Below are 24,310 nucleotides of genomic sequence, written 5' to 3'. Positions count from 1 at the left end.
GAAGTAAGGGTGGCAATACCATACCGTGTCATCCTTACTTCTGTGCTGCTGCTCGCGGTGGCTCTGCCTTCAGAGTTGGGCTCCCGGCCAGCAGCAGCCACTCTCCAGCTGCCCAGCTCTGAAGGCAGTGCCACCAGCAGCAGTGCAGAAGTAAGGGTAGCTGTACTGTGCCTGCCCCCGCACCTCCTCCCCCCGCAATAACCTTGCAACCCCTCCACAACTCCTTTTTGGGTCAGGACCCCTACAATTACAACACTGTGAAATTTCAGATTTAAATAGCTGAAATCGTGAAATTTATGATTTTTAAAATCCTATGACCATGAACTTGACCAAAATGGACCGTGAATTTGGCAGGGTCCTACTTATAAGGCAACAAATCAAGAACTTCCCATAAACATAGTTGTTCACTCCACCAGGAGTACAGCTACCAGTGCTGAGTAGCAGTTGTGGTTTTATTTGCATATTAAATTTAAATGTTTATTGGAAGGAATAATCTCCCCTAAACTGAAGCCTAATAAGGTAGTTAGTAAATTCAATTCCAAGAGCAGAGCTAGAATGGACTGTTCATATTACTAGAACACTGAAATTAAATGACCACCTCTTTAATTTATGTGCATTTTAGCAGAAAATTAAATAAGTATAATTAAAAAGACTAATCCCTCATGCTCTGTCATATATATTTGCTATCTCACGTTTCCTTCTTTGCCTTTCTGGCCTGCCTCATGGTTTCACTAAGGCTCGGCACTTTATTTTTAAGCAGTTTATACTGCAAAGTGTAACTTATATATTAGAATACTGATATCTGTTCCATGTATAGAATGTATGTATGCGTGCATGTATATGTATCTGTGTGTGTATATCTATATAATGTAAAAATGGCATAAAAGTAAGCCAGTTACAGAATTGCAGGTCAGAAGACTATATTCCTCAAATTTGGAGCTTAGTAGAAAGCAGGAAGATGTTTGACTACTGTGAAAATTTGTGAAACAATGTATTTTGTTAAAGATGAAAAGGCATTTACATGTAAATATTTAGGTAGTCAGTGTGGATTGTTTGTACAGTCTCTGAACTAATAGGAAGAACCTTTTTCCTTTATAAAATAAGTGAGGCATAGTCCATAAACCTGGCCATTTACATATCTGAATAAGTGGTATTTTTGAACTTATACATACATTAGATGGTAATGGTTTCAGTAATATCATATTGAAGGAAAATTTCTTCAGAAGCTTTTCCTAGCTTTCTCAAGAGTAAATCATAAATAGCAATAAAATTGTGTAATATTTGGTGATCTAGAAAATATTCCATAAACACACTCTAAATATTTTAATATACACAACTTATTCTGTTGTTTGGTATGAAATTAACATGAAATACTGTTTGTTGTTAGAAATAGTATGCAGTGTGGCCTGTGTAAATTACTTTTAAGACTTGGCTAAGTTAGGCAAGAAATTCATGAGAGTAAAATGGTGTTAACCCAACTCTGTGTCTTATTTAGACAAGGGCTTAGTGATTTAGGTGTGAAAGGCACCCCCCTTCAGTAAAAAGCAATTATTTGGAAGGCTGGTGCTCCGTTTTAAGTAAACAGACTTTCTTTATCTTTATCACTTAAGAAAAATCTATCAAGTACTGATACTTTGTGACATTATTATAGTTTGTAAATCAATTTTGTTCACAATTGCTTCAAGATTAGATTTTTTTTTTTAAAAAGCCTTCTACTGTAATTTGGTAGCTCATTTTTTTTCTCTTCTGTCATGCATGGGGTTTAACTTTCAAGCTTTAGCTTATTTCCTTTGTGTAAGTAACCAGACTTAAAACTAGTTCCCTAACTTTAAGGACTGTAATCTTTAAAGCTGGCTGTCCTGGTTGCCAAATTTGAGTTTTGAACTGAGTCTTTCGCCCCTGGTTTGGCAGGAGTAGAGTGCTACAGATATCCTATGTAAAATACTTGGGGTGGATTTAAAAAGCAATCTCTGGAAAAAGTCCCAGGATGACTGAAATGTCAGGTTATCATATGCTTTGCTGTCCTTTTGAAGAATAAACAAAAGATGCCACAGAATCTGATGTTGATTAACCCAAACACTGGGATTTTAAGTTTGCCTGATGATTTTGATTCTGTTGGAATGTAAGTAGTTAAATTAAGTAGTACTGCCTATCTCTGGAGGTACCTGGTTAAAAATAATTACAGCTGCTTGTAATAAGAATAATTACCTCTCTACTTCATGCTTGTGATAATTTACGTTGTTAGAAGAGGGTGGCTTTGCTGCCCCAGTGACGACTTCTGTTTGATTAGGGTTTTTGCATTGGTGACTCTGAGGGCTTTTGTCTTCATGAATAGTAATGCCCACTCGCCTTTTAATTTCTAAAACCCATTTGTCCATATGGCTGAATGGAACAGATTATAACTTGTGAAAAGTTATTTATTCACAAGTTAAGGTTAAGAGAAACCTGAGAAAAGTTTCATTTCAACAGCAAGAACTTTGTCCTGTGTACAGTATCTGGCAGCATAACCTCAATGGCAATCTATTCCAGTTGTTGGGAAAGCATCCAAAGAGCGACATAGGAAATGGATGTTAACATTCCCAGAAAGTGAAGAGGATATGGTGAAGACAGAGGATTCAGTTGTTGTAGGTATTGCTGAGCTGGATGTGAATGATTCATATTTGTATAAGGAGTTTGGAAATGAAGAAGATATAAAAATTGAGGATGATTATCAGTCTTTCAGTAATTTGGGGGATGCCCTTCTCTGACCTACATCAGTTGAAAGAAATAGATTATTATTAGCACGTGCTAAGAAAAAAAAGTTCTGTGAAGGAGCAGTTACTAGGACAGACAAGACTACAAACACATCACATCTACAGGGAAGAAATAAGAGTAATTAACTTTTACGAATCTTAAAAGTTTTGGTTTTTTTAAAAGTTGCGTTTGGAGAAGCAAAAACCTTCCATAGCAGTTTTTCAGTGAATTATAATTTGCCATTCCTGGCAACGTACAGCTCATTTGAATAACATTTCACAAGTTATGAGCTTCCCTTAAAATAGCTTTATTTTAAGATATTTCTGGTAATAATAAATTATTGATCTTGCAAGCAACTGTTTTTCATTGTGGACTAATTGCTTCATTAATTTCATGTTGGGCCTTGCATGCTTGTACTGTACTGTGTGGATGCATGCAAGATATCCATTCTTATGCAGGGCATTGGGTACGGAGGTGGAAGATGTGTGTCACTAGAGTCTGAATAGTGCTGGATATAGATCAGTGCATGCAGAGGAACAAATAAATAAAAATACTTCTGTCCCTTGATGCATACATGGCGCCTACTGACTTCAACACTTCAAATGCCTTCTGGGCGTTTACGCAGAATTTTGCGCTTTATTAGTGTTTTTTTATAATATAAGCAAATCTTTTGGTATTCTTGTTGTGCTCATCCACTTTACTTTAAGGATCGCCTCACAGTGACTCAAATTTGGTGTGTTAATAGTTAACCTTACAGTGGCTTTTTCTAGAAATATAAGAGGTAAACAGATTCAATATCCTCACACACAAAGGAATCTTTTGTAATTGTGTTCATATGTACACATAAAATATTAATAATTGGTGTTTTCTGAAATGCTACAAACTAGTAGCCCGTTTACCAAGTGAAGAATATAAGGTATTAGAATCACTTCATTATATTTTAAGAATATCTGTTGTGCCTGCAGATCAGTCAAAATAGTGAACTTGCACAGAGGCATCTGTTGAGTTGAATAGAGTATAGCAAAAACTGGAGGATTCCTTGTGACTATTAGATTTTGACTTATGCCCAATTGAAATTGGCTTATTCTTGTATTATGACTGGCTGTGCAGTTTCCTCTCACATCTGTAACATATTACTCTAGTTTTTCTTTGGCACACACTCCACACTGAATTAATTTGTGGACACAGTATTACATATTCCAGTCATTTCTTTTGACGATTCCTAAAGGTTCTGATGTTCACCATAAAGAGTTTGTGAAAAGAAAACTTACATGTGTTAGAGGAAAAAGCGTGGGGGTTCTGCCTGACTACTTACTGGTGGGCCTTCTTATAATAACTTCTGCAAACTATATTTTTCTGTCATATGACAGAAAATTCTGTTGACTAGTCATAATAGCTGGAGAAAGAAATTGAGTCTTATCAACCCTTCTGTTTCAAACACACAGCTTATCCCCAGCTTGGATCTTGAAGACATTTCCTCAGTGTTATGCTAATGTTATCAACTGAGATACAGTATATTAGAGATCATGTGTTTGTCCTTTTTTTTTTTTTTTTTTAAAAAAAAGGACATATGTTCTGCAATAGTGATCTGAAAGCATTATAAATAGTGCATATGACACCAGTGTGGTTGAGCAGCTCTCTGTCTTGTATAAGATGTAGTGTATATTTGTGTAAGGTATGCAGCAATGAGATGTAGCTGTGGAACAGATCAGAATGAAGGCCATGATAGTGCTATAGCTAAGCTGCGAATGGATGGTGTTGGTGACCACAGAAGCGTTTTGCAGTGTGTATTTTGGCTTGTGTTCTTTGCTCTAACTTTTAAACTGGAAAAAAAACAAAAACAAAATTCCATCTTGGTTCTTGTATTATAAGTGGTCACCCATGAGAGAAGGGTGTCCTTGAAGAGAACCCACAAATCTCCCCTGTGACTCCTTTGGTAGAGTCTTTATAGTCTGTGTGTGTGTGTGTGTTAATTTTCTTTGAGCTTTTTAGATATAGGATACTCCACTGCCTCCATTCTCTCTACAGAAATGTCTGTATGGTTTGAAAAAAAAATTAACACTGATTAATAATAGGATATTGAGCTATTCACCACTGGAGTATAAGTTTGTTAATTACTATAAGTTGCCATCTGGTGACTGTTTAGTGACCTGTATTAAATGAGTTTGCTCTCTAGTTCCTACTTGGAGTCTGCAGTGTGATTTTTTGCTTTTCTACAATAGTTTCTTTAAATGTTTGTAAACACCTGATTTTTAAAAAGGTGAAAAGGCTTTGTTATAGGTATGCTTTACAAGACAAATTCTACAATGGAATTTGCAGAAGTTTATAAAATAAAATGAAACAAAATCAATTTTCTTTTACATGTAAATTGCTGCCGTGCTGTTTTGTATTGGAACAGTTGTTTTCTGAAATTGCTGCAGGTACAGCCCGTTTGTGGATTTTATTATGGAGATGTTTGTCCAGAAAACAATCCATCTCAAAGTGGAAGACTCAGTACATTTCTGAAACTTTTATTTCTGAAAATATCAGGTGCCAATTCTCTTTTTAACTTCTTTAATATTCCGCTGAATATTAGTTGCTTGGAAATCTTAACAGTGACAGTGATCACACAGTTAAAATATTGCATAGTAACAGATTTAATTTAAGAAAATGAAATGATTCCATTTAAAGTAAAACATGACACCCTTCTCTAATGACCCCACATGACTGAAGAAGTGGTTTTGACTCGCATTTGAAGGAGATTCCCAAATCTCCTTGCTTAGTAGATTGCCATTATACAGGGTCTTGATCAAGACACACAGGTGAATGAACCACAGACACACAGGATGGATTTAGGAGGCAGGCTACAACTTTATTACTACTGGGGAATGTCACTATGTGCCCATATCCCGCTCTCTCACACCAGGCATTTAACTGGTTCCATTGTGGAATTACACGGCTCCCACCATATTACCAATAGCTGGGGGTAGACCTGCCTAGACCAGCCTCTAGAACTTAGTTTGTTTCTGAACCCTGTCTGCCTCCCCTTGTATAAAGTGAGGTGCGTGGGCAGAGGTTACCAAGGGGTGAGGGCAGCTCAAGCCACAAAGACTTCAGGTTTCCCCTTCTTCTAAGTCTCATCAGCTAAATCCCAGGTCTCATTTACCTTGGGAGCTGACCCTTCTAGCTTATCTGCACTGGACACTACTACAAATTGCAACAAACTAAGCAGTCTTACCTTTCCTAATATTAAAATTTAAAGTCTTAATGCCTACAACCCAGCTGTGCCTCCATGAAGCTGAAGGGAAGGTGAAAAAACCCACCAGAACTGTCAAATTTGTCCAACAGGAAAAATTCCTTCCTGATCCCAAAAGAGGTGATAAATCACATCTGCAGTGTCCTAAACACAGCTCCAATAGTACAACTAAGATGAGAGCGGGCCAAGCAGCTCCCAGAAGGAAGAGGCTTTTGAAAAGTCTGAGAGAGTTTGGCTCCATCCTTGTTCCCTACATATTTAATTCGCTGTCCCAATCACCCACCCCAGCCAATAGAAAGTTGGCAGAGCGGGGGAGGGAGGTTATATGAGGTGAAATGAGTTATGATGGCATTACAATTCTATTGTACACACCATAGCGTTAAGTACATTATTTTGGTCGTCTCCTGAAAATTCATAAACTGCAGAAGAGGACTGAAGTCTAACGTGATTTAGACTCTGCTGACAGCATAAAGTAAACTATCTTTTTCTCATCACAACTGTAGAACATAATTTCCACAGTTTTACATTGACAAAGTAAGTGGTGTGTTTTACTTCAGAACATACTTCCTTCCCATACTAAGCAGAGTAGTGGATCCTATGATGAGAACAGGTTAAATTAGTTTCTTGCCTATCATTTTAACTTTTTGAAAGCGGGATCCACTACTCGGGATAGAGTTGCACTTTTCAGGTTTTGTATTTATAGCTGTCTCAAATGGCGAGGAGAGATGTTTTTTCTAGCACTCTTTCCTATGTCTAATTTAGCTGATGGATAAAAATAAGACCATGTTACTCTCTAGTCTTGTTTATTTTCTATCGCTCTCAGATTGTCTACTGCAAACCTGTTGGTAGAGCTGTTGACTTGCCAGCAGGGGAAGTTGACAGTGTCTGGAGAGTTGGTGAAAGGAGGTCTTAGGACCTGTCCCTAAGATAATGGAAAGGGCAAATACCCAAAAGTAATAGCTAGAGCACTAGTGTTAGGTTATAAATAGGTAAGAGAACTAAGTTTGAATGCCTTCATTTATTGCTACTTGCCCTAATACCTACTGCAACATACAGACATTTGGCCACATCTTTGTTTTAAATCCCTGTTAGTGGCATAATATTTATTAAATCTGCCACGGGTTCTCTCACATTCTGTGCTTTCTTATATCATGTGCGTTTGTGTGCACACATTCATCCACCCAGCCAACCCCATAAGCTGAATGACTTATTTTCATATAGCATCACAATAGGGTCAGGGTGAAACTTATGAAGAGTGGGCACTTTTCTTTAATTTCACATTTTTGCTAATGAACCTTGGAAAGTATTACTGTGGACCACATACCTGCTTGCACTGGGTGCTTCTCTGTGGTTGCAGAGGAAAAGAAAAGAGGGATACTGAAAAGAAAAAGAGATTCAAACACAGTGATAGTCTTCAGAGTAACAGCCGTGTTAGTCTGTATTCGCAAAAAGAAAAGGAGTACTTGTGGCACCTTAGAGACTAACCAATTTATTTGAGCATGAGCTTTCGTGAGCTACAGCTCACTTCATCGGATGCATACTGTGGAAACTGCAGAAGACATTATATACACAGAGACCATGAAACAATACCTCCTCCCACCCCACTCTCCTGCTGGTAATAGCTTATCTAAAGTGATCATCAAGTTGGGCCATTTCCAGCACAAATCCGGGTTTTCTCACCCTCCGCCCCCCCCCCCCCCCCCCACACACACACAAACTCACTCTCCTGCTGGTAATAGCCCATCCAAAGTGACCACTCTCTTCACAATGTGTATGATAATCAAGGTGGGCCATTTCCTGCAGAAATCCAGGTTCTCTCACCCCCTCACCCCCCTCCAAAAACCACACCCACAAACTCACTCTCCTGCTGGTAATAGCCTATCCAAAGTGACCACTCTCCTTACAACGTTCATGAAAATCAAGATGGCCCACCTTGATTTTCATGCACGTTGCAAGGAGAGTGGCCACCCCAGACAGGCCACCACCAGCAGGAGAGTGAGTCTGGAGGGGGGTGGGGGGGTGAGAGAACCTGGATTTGTGCAGGAGGTGGCCCACCTTGATTGTCATGCACATTGTGAGGAGAGTGGTCACTTTGGATGGGCTATTGCCAACGGGAGAGTGGGTTTGTGTGGGGGGGGGCGGAGGGTGAGAGGGCCTGGATTTGTGCTGAAGGTGGCCCAACTTGATGGTCACTTTGGATGGGCTATTGCCGGCAGGGGAGTGGGGTGTGAGGAGGAGTTGTTTCGTCGTCTCTGTGTGTGTGTGATGTCTTCTGCAGTTTCCACGGTGTGCGTCCGATGGGGTGAGCTGTGGCTCACGAAAGCTCATGCTCAAGTGGATTGGTTGGTCTCTGGGGTGCCACAAGTACTCCTTTTCTTTTTGTGAATACAAACTAACACGGCTGTTACTCTGAAACCTGTCAATATTTTACAGTTATTGTCCTCAAATCCTGACACTGTCTACACAAATTGCACATTTCTATTTTGGCTTTGTACATTAAACTGTAAAAATCTTTCTTGTGTATGGTCTTTTGTCCACTTATTATTTGTGAAGATGAACAGATTTTGGCAGGTCTGGGGTAGATCTCTCAGCAACATCCCCCAAGGTGAAGTCTGATAGAAGGAAATCATTTAGCATCTCTACCACATCCTCGTCCTCCTTAGTGTTCCCTTTAATCCTCGGTAGTCTCATGTACCCACTGATTCTCAGAAAGGCTTCCTATTTCTGATACACAAATTTGCACACCATGAAATATATGTACCCCTGACGCAGAAATGGCACCTCCACATATCCCTATGTGCAGATTTGTTCTGTTCCAGAGGACCTGTCTACTGCCTTCTCATGGCATCCCCTGTGAGTAGCGTAAAGTGAAATGAAAGAAGACAAAGTGTGGAACACAAGCTCACATTCTAAGGACAAAAAGAAAGGGAGTACTTGTGGCACCTTAGAGACTAGCCAGTTTGTTTGAGCGTGAGCTTTCGTGGGCTGCAGCTCACTTCATCGGATGCGTACTGTGGAGGCTGCAGAGGACATTGTATACATAGAGACCATGAGGCGGTGCCTCCTCCCACCCCACTCTCCTGCTGGTGGTGGCTTGTCTGGAGTGATCATCAAGTTGGGCCATTTCCGGCTCGGATCCGGGTTTTCTCGCCCTCCGCCCCCCCACACGCAGACTCGCTCTCCTGCTGGTAATGGCCCATCCAGGGTGACCACTCTCTTCACGGTGTGTGTGGTGGTCGGAGTGGGCCATTTCCTGCACGGGTCCAGGTTCTCTCACGCCCTCACCCCCCTCCGGGGACCACACACGCAGACTCACTCTCCTGCTGGTGGTGGCCTGTCCGGGGTGGCCACTCTCCTTGCAACGTGCATGAAAATCAAGGTGGGCCATCTTGATTTTCATGCACGTTGTAAGGAAAGTGGTCACTTTGGAAAGGCTATTACCAGCAGGAGAGTGAGTTTGTGGGTGTGGTTTTTGGAGGGGGGTGAGGGGGTGAGAGAACCTGGATTTCTGCAGGAAATGGCCCACCTTGATTATCATACACATTGTGAAGAGAGTGGTCACTTTGGATGGGCTATTACCAGCAGGAGAGTGAGTTTGTGTGTGTGGGGGGGGGGGGGGGCGGAGGGTGAGAAAACCCGGATTTGTGCTGGAAATGGCCCCAACTTGATGATCACTTTAGATAAGCTATTACCAGCAGGAGAGTGGGGTGGGAGGAGGTATTGTTTCATGGTCTCTGTGTATATAATGTCTTCTGCAGTTTCCATAGTATGCATCCGATGAAGTGAGCTGTAGCTCACGAAAGCTCATGCTCAAATAAATTGGTTAGTCTCTAAGGTGCCACAAGTACTCCTTTTCTTTTAGTGATAGTCTTAGTTATCAAACCTATGCTCCTATGGCAGGTGCAAAATAGCCTTACTCTTCATACAAGTTCTTACCACTATTTCAAGTCTTCATGCTTACAACCCAACTGTGTCTCCATAAAGCTGAAAGGAAGACACACACCCCCTTCCCTCTAGCATCTGGCAAGTTGGTCCATCAAGAAAAATTCCTTTCTATCCCCAGACAGGTGATTGCTCATTATTTATTGCTCATTAATCAATGAGAACTTCTGCTTTCTCTAAGTCTGCGAGAGAAAGGGTAGCTACCAAACATTGGTTTCTGATCTGCTTGTGAAAAGGGTTTCTAGTGAATTGTTGCTCAATGTGGCATGTATACAACTCAGAGTCAATGCACTCACTTAAAAAATGGTCCCTATGCTGCTGTCTCTTGTTCTACTTAACAATAGTGAGCTCTGATTTCCGTGCATAATAAGTAAGGCTACGATTTAGTCATGGGTATTTTTAGTAAAAGTCATGGACAGGTCACGGGCAATAAAAATTCACTCATACTGTAAATACCTCTGACTAAATCTTGGGCAGGGATGGGGGGTGTAGGTCACTGCTGGGGAGGCGCCCCAGGAGGGTCGCTGCTGGTAGGGGTACTCAGGCGGAAGGCCCCGTAGCATAAAGTGCTGGGGGCTGCTGACAACAGCTGCTTTGGACACCCCAGGGGCTGCCGACAGTGGCTGCAGTGTGGCTGGCTGTGGGGCCGCCCGAGCAGTTGGCTGCAGAGCTGCTCCAGCTTGGGCAGCCTGGGGTCAGCCACACTGGCCTCTGCAGGAGTCTCAGAGGTCATGGAAAGTCATGGAATCCATGACTTCTGCGACCTCTGTAACAAACACAGAGCCCTAATAATAAGTATTATAAATCAAAGTACTGATCGTTGAAGCAGGTGGTCTTCTCAACAGTAATTCATGTCTCTGCAGGAGTAGCTGTTCCTAATTTTCTTTTACCTTGTGCCAGAATAACTTTTGCTTTGGTGTGCTGTTGATAGAATATATACAGCTGTTTATAGTATGGGTTAGATTTGTCTTTTTCACTGCCAAAGACGTGCACACCCAAATGTGTGGATTTTTTTGACTTGACATAATTCATGGTATAAAAGGTTTTTCATCCCCACTCCATTTCAAAAAACCAAGATGTCAGTCTTTCCTTGATTCATGTGTTTCAGTCAAAGCTTCAGCCCTTTGCTTGCTTTACGTATGCTTAACATGCTTTTTCCCATCTGCCTAACTTGTGAATAGGTATGGATGAAGAATAGGGGAAATAATGTTTTTATAAAAATTATGCAAATTATTAAATAAATTATTTCGCTACAACTACAGCTCACTCTCGCTTTCTTAAAAACTACTGATGGTGCAGTATGCTGACATAGAAGCAGAGAAATTATAAAGAAGAAAGGTGGCCCAAACCCAGATGCTATATGTTGCACATTCTGGCCAAGACTCTTGTAGAACCGTCTGGAGGTGCAGTACCAAAGGTGCAGCTGAGAGTGAGAGGCAAAGATTGTTTAAGCCCTCTGAATTTTCTGGGCTTCTCTGGAGCCAAAATGGCACCGGATGAAACTTAGCACCTTGGCAGCCATTCTAAGTTATGGCATCTTCCTCAGGTCTGCATCTGGTTTGCAGCACAAGCCAGAATGGCCCTATATTGAGGCTTGCAGGGGCCAGAGCAGGGCTAACTTTGGCTGCACAATCCTATACCTGTGTTGGGTGAATGTCAGCTGGCCCTGTTAGCGTCTGCTAGGATGGAATGGAGAATCTCAATCATTTTTATATCTAAGAAAAATTGGTGCATAAATTCTATGCTTCTAGAAAAGCTTAGCCCCTACCTCTCCTTACCATGATGAGTAGTTAACTGACTGCTCAGCTGCCTCAGAAAGGAATATCTCATTTTTCCTTTCAATTTTTTTTCAATAAATCTTTTAAAGAACTTTACAAGGAAACTGTTAATGTTAGAGCTCCATCCTGCTTCCAGATATGTAGCTTACATCTGGCTATTTTAAAAAAATTGCCAAGTTGTATGTGAAATTCAAATATACTGTTGTAAAACCCCACCCAGTAGCCAGTGTGTACTTTTATATTTTGCACACTGTTTAAGTAGAATACTGTTCATGCAACTCTCCTGTTCTGTGAGGATTGCATGTTTTCTGCCATCTCCGTGGGAGAGGTTAGAGGAGGCGAGGGGCCATTTGGATGAGAAAATTGAATAAGTTTATAATAGATGTCCATAGTTTTAAGGTCTTTAACCAAACCTCTAGGGGGAGAGAAAATGATATCTAGATAGGCTTCCTGACTTAAGAAGGTAACTTTGTTCAGGGCAACAGGTTCTGCATAAACTAACTTTTTAAAAATTAATACTTACAAGTGTTGTTTAAATCTTGCAGCTCTAGTTCCTTTTCGGCACTACCGCTTCAAGTGTTGAAATACAGGATTCATCCTGTTTTATTGGCTGTCTGGCTTGTAGAGTGTATGTATTAATATGAAAGAGCCTAATATATAAAAAACCCTCCCAAATTCCTAATCTTTAAAAACTCCTAATCAAATCTCCTCTTGCATCATATTTTGGACTAGGTTGCAGTATTGGTGCTTTTTGTGTAACATCACATGGGCATTTTGGTTTAGATTATCTGTTTTGTGGATAAGAATTCACATGATAGGAAACTGACTGTTCATGACAGATGGGAGCAAAGAATCCCCTAGATTATGAATCTTTAAAATGTCTGTCTGAACCAAAAGTAGTTTTTCTTCAGTATCTACATAACAAAAATGAAGCATGTAGCAAATTACAATATCACTCTTATCTGCAGTAATCTGATCTGCTGTACCCAATTATGCTTATGGAAAATTGATAATGCTGTGTGACTAGAGGCTTTGTTGCACCTTTGATTCTGCCATAATATTAAAATACTATCTGAGATGGATTTGTCTTTGGTAGTATGTGAATAACTGCACAGCTGTCTTCCAGGAACCTGTTGCTGTATCTCTGTTGCATGAGAATTTTATTTTGTCAAGTTTTTAACATTGTACATTGAACTGACCAAATAAAACATTGCAAAATATAACAGGGAGAGAATTATATCTGCATTAAAATCCTGACCCAACACTATTATTAGTTCTGTTTCGATGGGCTCCTTTTCATTAAACAAATATTGAGTAACATAGTGGTGCTTGGACTATATTGACTTTTTAACTTGCAGGTTGGAATATTTACTACCTCACACGAACTCAGTACACTGAGTTAATTAGTATTTGGGCATTTTAGAAATAACTGAGCTGATCATTTTGGCTATTAGTCTTTTCCTCTTTGTTGCTAATTTTGATTCATGTAACAAATCTCTGTATTGTTTTCATGAGCTATGTTTTCTTCTACTAAAAATTCACATTAATATGGGACTTCATAGCCTAATGCTTCTGGGGGAGTTCAGTTTCTTTCATGGATATGAAATTAGCCAAAATGGTTTCATGTTGTGGATAGGTGAATAAATTGTTCATAGTATTAATGTGTCAACATTGTTGATGCATCACCTTCTTAGCTGCTGTCTGGAGAGATGAGCTTCATTTTAACAGCTTAACTAAAAGATAAAAATCTGAAGTAGTCTGCTGAACTTTACAATACATTTGAGATCTCATTGACCACACACTGAATTTTTGACCAATGAAGCTTTCATTAACGTTATTGTGGGAAGCTATGGTTATTGTGGGAATGGATTCAAGAATGTGAATGAGAGCTGTGTCTATCGTGGATCACCATTGTTCTTCTATCTTTCTCCACTACTTTTGAGATAACTTTTAAGGTTTTGCAACATATATAGATGATTCCTTGCTCCCTGATTATATTTTTAATAAAGTCTGGGTCCTTGCATGTGTTTAACCAGTCTAGTTATAGAAATAGAGTAGTGAAAGCTTCCAGCTTGCTTAGTCCATTCAAAATGAATCATATTGTTTAATGTTACAGTCATATTTGGGGTGAATTATTTTGTAGACAGGAAACTCTGAGCTGACTCGGCTTCAGAGACCAGGCCACTGCAGTGTACTGACGTAGTAATTATTTGAGACCATTCTGCTCCTAATCTGAGCTCAAGATCAGCGTAAGATACGGCAGGCTTTATCTAGTTTAGACTCCCATTCAGAAAAGACAGAGAAACTGTCAGTTCTATAGAGGCAAGATCCTTCTATTCAATATTAGCCATGTCAGGATAACCAGCTACAAATTGTACTAAATTCCTCTTATTTTTTAAGTCAGTAATTAGTCATTAGTTTTAATTTTGGAGAGATTTTTGCATGACACCACATAGTAAGGAAAGACGGACTTAAAAAAAACAGTATTTGTTTGTGTAAGTGGTACTTTTTTGTGTGATGATATCTGATGTAATTATCATACAAATTATGTATCTTCATACTAAATATGCTTGTCTGCTCCTGACATTTCTGGATACACAAACACACACACACACACACACACACCCTTCACAAACATTACAGGAACTAAACATCTGCATTTGAGAATTGCAGGAATTGATGCTTTTGAAAAGCATTGTTGATCATGGAAAGCATTAGTTCCTATGTAAGCTGTTGTGAAGGTGCACCAAATGCAGTAAAAGCCATTCTTAATTCTAAACTGTAATTAAGCCCCAAAGAGTTGGAACTATTCCTTACAAATTCTATTCATACACTGATGTTTTAGTAAACTTTGGAGAATAGATTGTTTTGTGGTGAGTTTATAAATATTTAACTTCAGAAGACCAAATGAGGGCATTTGTTACACTGAACTATTCCATTAACAGTGCTAATGGTCATGATGCTTAATCATAGTGTAGAGGTTTAAATTCCAAAAGTCTGTTTCTCTATGAAAACAGAAAAGTCTTATATTAGTATATACTTAAGTTAATATATAGTGAGTATGGTATACCGGACTTGCATCAAGCATAATTTGTACCATGAGAAAACTTCAAATGTAATGTAAGTTATACGATTTTGCCATGTATTAACCTAGTGCATGTTTCTTAAATAAAAATTGCATTAAATGCCATTTACTTCTCACTCTAACAGAACAGTCAGTCAATATGTGCCATTATTGTTTGTATTACCATAGTGCCTCTGGGCTCTAGTCATGGACTAGGCTGCCATTGTGCTAGGCACTGTACAAACATGGAACACAAAGACGGCCCATGCCCCAGAGAGCTTCCAGGCTAAGTGTAAAACAAGAAATAATAGATGAGTAGAGACAGATTGGGGAGCACAAGAAAATGCTACAATATTGGTCAGCATGATAGCCTGTGGTCTCAGCGCATCAGCAGCTTCACTGTTCTCAGGCTTTTTGTAGGCATCATGGAGTTACAAGCTGGAGAATGTATGTAAAGGTGTAGAACTGGATCAGACTAACACAAATTCTCATTAATGAATTAAAATTAGAATTTCTAAAATAAGAAGTACCACAACCTGATGGATAAAAATCAATGATTTAAAAGATAAAATACAATCAGTTTTTTATAGTTTTATTTTTTTAAACAAACAATTTAAAATTACATTTGAACTTGACAATCCATGTTAAGGCTTAAATTTAGTATAATCATTAAAATTATTTAAATATAAAATATTAACAAGTACATGTTTGAACTTCGTGACTAAGCATCTAGAATCAGAGTTTACTGAAGTACTAAGCCAGTTACTCAGGAGTGTCCTCTTCTGGAGGTTCAGAGAGAATATTTTCTTCACTTCAGTTTATTCATATTCAGTTTCAGGTTCAATGACTACTACATTCAAAAATAACAAACCAATTGGGAGCTGAAAAAGCAGGAAAGCTTGTTTTCCTTTTCCAATCTATGAATAAAAACTAGTTGTGAGAATGAAATCTACTAGTTCTTAAAAGAAGCCTAAATTTAGTGTAAGGGCTATATTTAGTTGCAAATCAATGTTTTAGTGGTTACCAACCCATGGGACTCAACTTTTTTTTTTTTTTTTTTAGGAAAATAGCTAAAAAGTACAAATGCAAAACTTGATTACAGTAAATTATTTAAATCACGGTTTCCTGTTTGCTGATTTAAATCTTGATTAAAATAGTTGATTTAAATCAATGCTCCGTGCTCCAGGCATGTCTGATTAGCATGACTAGTTCCAGATGACCCAGATTAACCTATCTTTTATTGAACAGAATTTCTGTTAGCAGTTTGAACATAACATAATGAAAGCATCTGTTTAAAGTTTTACTATGCTTTTTTTTCCCCCAGGTCTATAAAGGTGAATTTCAGCTTCCTGATTTTCTTAAAGAAATGCCACAGGTACAGTATTGGATTGTATTCCTTCTCTCTGGTGAAGTGATATGGCGAAAGTGTGCGAGTGCGAGAGAGAGAGAGAGATGTGATAGACAACTTTATTAACAATCACTTTATAGAGAACTGATTTTTGCATTTAAGTGTGATTATATATGGTTGAGTCATAGGTAATATGTCCTCCTATGAATAGGTGGGCCTTACATGACAGAAGTTGATACTAATAATGGTCAGATTTGTGAAGCCACATAGTGCTTTGTTTCCCTTTGAAGGAATGCTTGAATGATCTGCGTTTACAGGGCATTACATTTTGCTTCTCTTTAGAGAACTTCCTAATCTGAATTAATGAAGTATGTGCCATAAACTGGGCATTGTATATAGTTTGTCCCACTGTCTAGAGTAATTTGATTTTTTTCCCCTCTCCATGCTGGGGCCTTCTTGTATCCTACTTCTAATATTTAGTTCCAGGCCGTCTTGTTTGCTAGTGGGTGATAGGAAAACTGTGTGCCTAGCAGCTTTCCCACGGAGCTTGAGACCTTCATTGCTCTCCTCCTGCACAGTTCTAGAGCACGTCTTGACTAGCAATGTTAAAGCGCTGGTGCGGCAGCGCTTCAACTTGGCTAAGTAGTCATGGCACCAGTGCTGGGAGAGAGCTCTCCCGGCGCTGTAAAAAAAACAACTCCAAGAGGGCAGTAGCTACACTGCCACTTTACAGCGCTGAAACTTACAGCGCTCAGGAGTGTGTTTTTTCACACCCCTGAGCGAGAAAATTGCAGCGCTGTAAAGTGGCAGTGTAGACAAGGCCCTAGAGAGTCCTAGCATCCCCACACTATTCCTGAGCCTGTTTGCATCTCTGATATGGAATGTAGCATGCTAGATCCAAATTAGACAGGAGTCCAAGACACAGTGCTAGATCCAAACATTCCTGGAACCTTGGGAAACTTCAGATCTGAACTTTGTTTCATTCTAAATACCTCTAAATGGAATGTTGTGTATTACTGTTGGGGTAGTAAAGAAACTTAATCTGCTATCTGTTGCCTTGTTCTGAAAGGTTCTACATCAAGTACAGAGCAGATAGCATGGCTATCTCCAGAGTGTTCTGGCACACTTCAGTAAAGCAGTTCAGTCCTGGGCAGTAAAGATAGATTATCTCATCAATTACTAAGAACATTGAACTAGTTAATCTACTTCACAACTTTAATTATAATTCAATACTGGATACATTAAGATACATTATTCTCATTGGCTAACTAGTTCAGGGAGTTTTGCTGACCTTGTAATGCAATTTAAATGTATTTATTTGGGGGGGGAGGGATTATCCCTTCAAAGTAGTCAGGAGTATTCTATTCTATAGTAATATAATTATTTGTTAAGCACTAATAATAATGTGATGCTTATTCGTGGCACAGTCCTGTCCCAAAGGGTATTGAAGAAGTTAGAATAGGGGCTATGTGAGCAATAATAACTAGAGAAAGTATTTCCTTGTTGTTTCAATAACAGACTTGAGGTCCTTCAGACATAAATTGCCAAGTCAGCGCCTGATCTAGGATTGGTATCAATATAAACCCAACAAAGGTTTTTTTCCATCTCTGTGTGCGGCATCTCAAACTCTGGGTTCTGTTGCTGGTATCATTACTGGTCTTCTGATAACAATTTAATGACCTTTACTTTTAATCAAACAGAAGGTAGGACTTAATTCTCAGAATTCCATTAGATTAATATGTAGATGTCTTGTGACTACAAACAAGTTTTAAAGAACTAAGCAATATAAATCTGTCAAACAGATATATTTTTTTCAACTGATGAATCTACACTGAGGAATTATTTACAATAAATGTACATGTTATAAAATTATCAACCACATTTTTTCATTGCTTTTAATATGGGACTCTAATGACAAAAAAGAGAAGAAGACTGCATCTAAATGTGCCGTGTTCTATTCCGTTAATCTGGCCTTGAAAAAGCATCATGCAGATTCTCTCACCCAGGAGCAAAACATGCTCACTCACCTTTACCATGAAGATAGTAAACCTATTAATGATATTTTACTTGCCTGTTTTACAAAACCAAAACAAACCCGAAAGAAAACAAAACACTGTCCCTGATGAGTGAGAATTTTACAAGGTTGGATTGAAAACAAAAATTGATCATGTTGTCGTTTGTAGGAATGCATACAAATTATGAGCTCAGTCCTGACCTAGGTAAAATTCCTAATGACAGTTACATGAGGGAAGACTATAGGGTAGGACCCCTGTAGGCAGCACTTCTGGTGATGTATCTATGTACAAAGTGCTTGAGATACCAAAGGCTGGAAGTGCTTGGTGTTGTTGTTATTTTAGGGCTTGTTCATGAAAAATTAATTAGAATAATACAAAAGTTAAATTGAAAAAGATCTAATGTTAATATGATTCTGCCCTATAAAAACGGGAGAGGAATAGTCCTGGAGGGGTGGGAGATGAATTGATGGGGGCTTTGGGCTGAACTGAGCGGGGTGGAGGCTGATGGGATGGGCGTCTGAACTGAATGAAGGGGGCTGGACTGATAGGGTGGGTGCTGGGGGAGGGGAGCAACTTGTAGTGGGGTTGGGGGTCAAGATTAATTGCTGGGGTTGGGGCAGGCATGTTTGAGGCCGAGAGCTCCTGCAGCAGGGGCCAATACATTTGGCAGAATGGCCAACATTAATTGTCATGCCCCCACGCATTGGGGATGGGTAAGTGGAGTTCAAAAATCAAGACAGCCTGGAAAAACACACTATAATCTTTTCTGTAAAAATCTCTTGATTTTGAGGGGTGCGAGTCATGATTTTTGATTTCTTGAGGTTAGCATTACTACAAAAATGGTGGTTCTAAGAACCTGGGAGCCATGCAGAATTGCATATTTGGGGAGGACCAGATAATTAGGTAACTCACTAAACACTTCATCTTTTCCCCCTTCCTCACACTGTTGCCATAAGATAGTATGTACTAATGTCAGTCAGATAAGTGGCAATTTTAAAAAGTTTGAGTGCACACAGGACATTGGTTCAGCCCAATGTGCTTATGAAATTTCATTTCACTCTAACAGTATTTCTCAAGTGGTGAGTTGTGACCCAACAGTGGGCCATGGGCAGGTTCTAGATGGGTCGCAGGTCCAGTGCTAGGAGGAGGGGGTTGGAGAGTGAGCTTGCCATGCACTCACCCTGTAGCTGTGGCTCCTATCCCACGTGGTTGGGCCTTGCTCTGGGCATTGCAATCTGGCGCACGGGGTCACCGCGCCACACAGGGTTGGCCCAGCCATAACTGAAGGGCTCATGTGATTGTAGCCCCATGTCTGTTTGGCCCAGTCATGGTGGAGGGGTGGCTGAGTCAAACCTGAGCGGTGCTATGACCCTGCATGCCTGGTCACAATGCCCAGAACGGGGAGTTGGGCCCAGCTTCGTATGACAGAAGCTGCCACTATAGGGTGAGTGTGGAGCAGACTTGCTCTCCATCCCCCTCCACCTGGGCCAGGATTAAGGTTGTGGTGCCAGGTTGTAGGGAGCTGCTGCAGGCTCTGTGTCCCCTTTGCAGGGCGAGGAGGAGGACAGTGGTCTGTGATTTTGGAGATCCCCCATTAATTTGTACCCTGGGAGGGTCACAAAAATAGACAGATTGCAGTTGGTGGGTGTCCTTAATAAAAAGCTTGGGAGCCAGCGCTCTAGAGGGGGTATTGTGACCCTGTGGACTAGTGGGGCGCTGGTAGTTAGGACATAGTCACTTTGCTCTCTTACTCAGTTTTCCTGTTTTTAATAATATACAGGAAAAGCTGAGCTATCCGGCACTCTACCAACCGAAAAGCTCTATAAACCGGCATTTCTGATCTTCATTGTAAGTCCGGTTTATAGTTCAGTTGGTGCGGGGCCAGCAGCGTGGGTGGCAGGTATCATACTTGGGGGCAGCTGTGCCTTCCCGAACAGCCAGGTGTGGCCCCACCCACGTCCCACCCCCAGTGCGCCACTCTGCAGCTCCGGTGCTCCTGTGCGGTGGCCCCGGCTCAGGCTGGGGCCATGGCGCCTGCCCTCCTGGGCCTGGGGGGGGGCTGGGGCCATGGCACCCATCCTCCCAGCACTCCAGGGCTGCAGCTGCAGCGCTGGTGCTCCAGTGGTGGGGGCGCTAGCCTGGGGCGGGGGCTGGCAGCTGCAGTGTGGTGGGGGGGCCCTAGGCTCTGGCGGGGGCGGGCATAGAAGGGGCAGGGCCTCAGGTCGAAGGGGCATGCTAGGGGCTAGTCTCCCCCAGCTGGCGGTTCACGTGCTGTCCATGGCTGGCAGGCTCCCTACCTGGCTCTGCGTGGCTCCCTGAAGCAATGACAAGTCCTTGCTGCTCCTAGGCGGAGGTGTGGCTAGGCAGCTCTGTGTGCTGTCCCCGGCCCGCCCCGAGTGCTGGCTCTGCAGCTCCCATTGGCCGGGAATCATGGTTCTGCCTACCCGCACCTCCGCCTAGGAGCAGCAGGGATACGTCGCCGCTTCCGGGGAGCCGCCCAAGGTGAGTGTCGCCCGGATCCAGTGCTCCACACCCCCTCCTGCACCCAAACTCCCTCCCTCTTAGTTAACTGGAATTTTTCACTTACTGGCACCCCCCATTACCCCAGCATGCCAGATAAAAAAAGCTTTTACTGTACTTGCTTACCTCCTAAGGTCATTGGGAAGGTTAATGTGATGTTTGTAACCAGTTTTTCAGAAAATTTACTCATGTTTTCACTGTCATGCTCTCAGGGTAAAAGAATAGGCACATTTTGTAATTCCATATCCAAAAATATAGGAACAAACTATTTTTCTTAAGGATAACTTTTAATTATTCTCTCTATGTTAAAACTAGAGATTCAGGAAAATACACAGAAGAATTTCACATGTGAAAATTAAACCTTTCGACTTGCCCCATCAGTTCAAATTAAAAATATTTTTTTATTTAAAAACCAAAATTGGTTTCTTTTGTTCCAGCCAAAGAAGACAGTAGAAAGGAAGTCCCGTGGCAAGATAAAATGAACGTGGACCAGTAAAGTAGAGTAGCTGTGGTGTCTGTTTCATGTTTTCAGAGCATAAAACTCTTAGCTGTGGGCACCTTGAATCTTTCTGATAAACTTTCTTTGTGTGCCATCTCTAACCTGGGCTTTGCTCTCTTACTGGGTGTTTGCCTGTTCTTACATTTTGAACAGTTAGTGTTCATGCTTTGCAAGCTGTGCTTAGCTAATATAAAGCCATTAAGAACCTGACACCACTAAGCTAAATGTGCTGTTGCTCACAGTATTCACGGTATTGCTCAGTTCTCAACTGCTGGCCAAAGTGTCTATGCAGCTTAAAGGTGAAAAATTATTTAAATGTCTGATTTTTAGCAGTAGTACTTCAGCAAACTGATTTGAAGAAGTTTGCAGTGGTTATTTCATAGAACTAAATGATGACAAAGGCTTGTTAAGGTACAATGTTACATGTGTAGTTTTAGTATATGTAGTACATGTTGTGTCTAAAGAAAGAAAAAGATAGTAGTACCTACCTGTTTGTTCTTGAATTTCTGAATAGCAGAAGTTAAGCTATTTAAAAAATACTTCATAGAGCACAGTAAATAGACATGGTGCTTCATAAACTCTAAATTCTCATGTTTCCTGAAGCCTACAATATCAGTTATTTAAAGTATAAATAATTCCTATTTTTAAAAAATTGACCTGGTGTTAAGTCAGCAGAATTTGGTCCTTAACTTGCAGCAAATGTCTGTTGTGTTCCTAGTGAGATGGTTAAACAGTATTCAAAATGGAACTCTTCTAATTCTTAGTAGTAGAACTGATACAGTTACATTTAAATCTGCTTAATTTAAAAAAAAGTAATAGTTTTGGGTTTCTCCAAAAAGAGAAAAACATGTAAACTGAAGTCATAAAAAAATCTTGAGAGACAAGGTGGATGAGGTAATATCTTAGATTCACAGATTTTAAGGCCAGAAGGGACCATCATGATCATCTAATCTGACCTCCTGCACATTGCAGGCCCCAGAACCTGATTTACCTGGCCCATAACTTCTGGCTGAGTTACTGAAGTCCTCAAATCTTGACTTAAAGATTTCAATTTCAGAGAATCCACCATTTACTCTGGTTCAAACCAGCCAGTGACCCATTCCCCTTCTGCAGAAGAAAGCAAAAAAAAAAAAAAAAAAAAAATCCAGGGTCTCTACCACATACTTGACCATTACATTGATTACTTCAGAAAAAAAATCAGCTCTGACATTCTTAACAAACAACCCATCCACCACAATCTCTCCACTGTGGAGAGGACAGCTGTGCAGTTCCTAAAAGCCAACCACTAAATAGTGATCAAATCAGCAGACAAAATGGATGTCACTGTAGTTCTCAATTGTGATGACTACATCAATTAGGCCAGCTGACAACTGACCGACACCACCTACCATAAAGAATTCAGAGAAGACCCCACATCACAATTCACACAGGAATTTAAGGATATCATCAAATCCTTCCCCAGACAACTCCAAGACAAACTCTACCACCTCATATCCCATAAACCCACACCAGGAAATTCTACATGCTTCCCAAGATACACAAACAAGGGAACCCAGTCACACCCATCATATCTGGGCATGGCACTCTTACTGAAGGAATATCAGGACTCATATAAACTATCCTCAAACCACTCTTTACTCAAAGGACTGAATTCTTCCAGAAACTCCACACCACCAACAACCTCCCCCAGAACACCATACCTGCCGCTATGAATGTCGCCTCCCTATACACCAATATCCCTCACCATGGCTGCTTCAAATATCTGTAAGACAATGGACAACATTAAGATATCTACCTTAAACACATTGCTAAACTCATCCTTTTCTTCTTCACCCTTAACAACTTTACATTCAACAACAAACTCTCTGTCCAAACTATGGGAACAGCCATGGTTACTAGGATGGTGTCCCAATATGCCAACCTCTTCCTGGGCCAACTCAAGGAAGAATTTATAGAAAAATGCACATGAAACAAATGATCTATCTGAGATAAATCAATGACATTTTCATCCTCAGGACAGACAACCTAAACACCCTCATAGATTTCTACCACAATTTCCACCGCTACCACACAACCATCAGACTCTCTTTAGAACACTCCCACAGCAGCACTGACTTCCTAGACACCACAATCTACTTCAGCAGTGTAACTCTACAGATAACTGTATACAAGAAACCCATGGATCACGACACTAACCTCCACAGATCAAGCAACCACCCCAAACACAGCAAAAAATCTATCATCAGGTACTCAAATACCCCAGAACATGCTCCAAGGAGAAAGTCCTGGATACACAATTTTACACACTTTAAAACTGTCTTCACCAAACAAGGCCACTCCGCTAGAGAAGTAGATTGTATCTTGGAACAGGCCACCTTAATTCCCCAAGAAAACTTGCTTCAATACAGGGGGGAAAAATGACTCAACACCCCAAGTTGTCACTCATCACCCCAAACTGGAATGCATATGGAGTTAGCAGCAAAGAATTAAAACCCATTCTTGATGGGGACCACATCCTGAAAGAAATCTCTCCTGAACCCCCTCTTTTGGCCTTCAAACAACCCTCCAACTTCACTAAGCTCCTCATCTGAAGCAATCTCCTCACAGACCAAAACATGCCAACTCATAGTGGCACCAGACAGTGCCATAACAATTGCAAAACCTAAAGCCATATCTCTACTGCTGCAATGATCAATACAGCCCCGCAATATACCTTTCAAAATCCATGGGTCGTACACATGTCTATCGCAACATGTGTTGTACCTCATCCAGTGCGTCAAATGGCCCAGCTACTGTGCAGGTAAAATGAGACGCTCACTATACACCGAATAAACTCAGGGTATTTTTGTCTTTTATCGTTTTTTCTATCGTCTGTAGGTTAACACTTTTCACAAAATGATCACTTCAAATCTGATTTCTCATTCCTCATCCTTAAAGGAAACCTGCATAATACCTTCAAAAGACAGGCCTGGGAGTTTAAATTCATAACTCAGCTAGACACCAAAAATCATGGTCTCAATAGAGACACTGGTTTTATGTCTCATTACAACAGTCTGCAGCCCAGTAACTCTTCTTTGCCCTATGACTGCAGAGGTGTTAATTGCCACTTCAGTTTGAATAGTTTTTTGTAATGTGTTATCTCTTTATGTTTAACAATCTGTTCCACCTTTTGTTTA

General features: G+C 40.5%; 1 protein-coding gene and 1 long non-coding RNA gene across 25 annotated transcripts in view; both read left to right on the top strand.

The window, feature by feature from the left end:
- Positions 1–24,310, top strand: part of TPST1 (tyrosylprotein sulfotransferase 1) — a 96,274-nt gene that overhangs the window by 35,247 nt on the left and 36,717 nt on the right. For 12 of the 24 annotated variants that reach the window (XR_006286289.1, XR_006286299.1, XR_006286288.1 and 9 more), the window contains one exon: positions 16,077–16,127. Coding sequence is in view for 10 of the 24 variants with exons in the window: in XM_043531038.1 (XP_043386973.1) it covers positions 16,077–16,127 (51 nt within the window). In the remaining 14 variants the exon portion in view is untranslated. Of the gene's footprint in view, positions 1–16,076; positions 16,128–21,072; positions 21,546–24,310 lie in introns of all 24 variants that reach the window. The other 12 variants (XR_006286293.1, XR_006286292.1, XR_006286291.1 and 9 more) reach the window with 5 other exon arrangements.
- LOC122463179 lies at positions 1,368–9,261 on the top strand. Its single transcript, XR_006286301.1, has 3 exons — positions 1,368–1,379; positions 4,622–4,625; positions 8,892–9,261. It is a non-coding gene; the product is annotated as an uncharacterized LOC122463179 (long non-coding RNA).

Source organism: Chelonia mydas, chromosome 17, assembly GCF_015237465.2.
Source record: "Chelonia mydas isolate rCheMyd1 chromosome 17, rCheMyd1.pri.v2, whole genome shotgun sequence".
Classification (NCBI taxonomy): domain Eukaryota; kingdom Metazoa; phylum Chordata; order Testudines; family Cheloniidae; genus Chelonia; species Chelonia mydas.
This window is presented reverse-complemented; position numbering and strand designations above follow the sequence as displayed.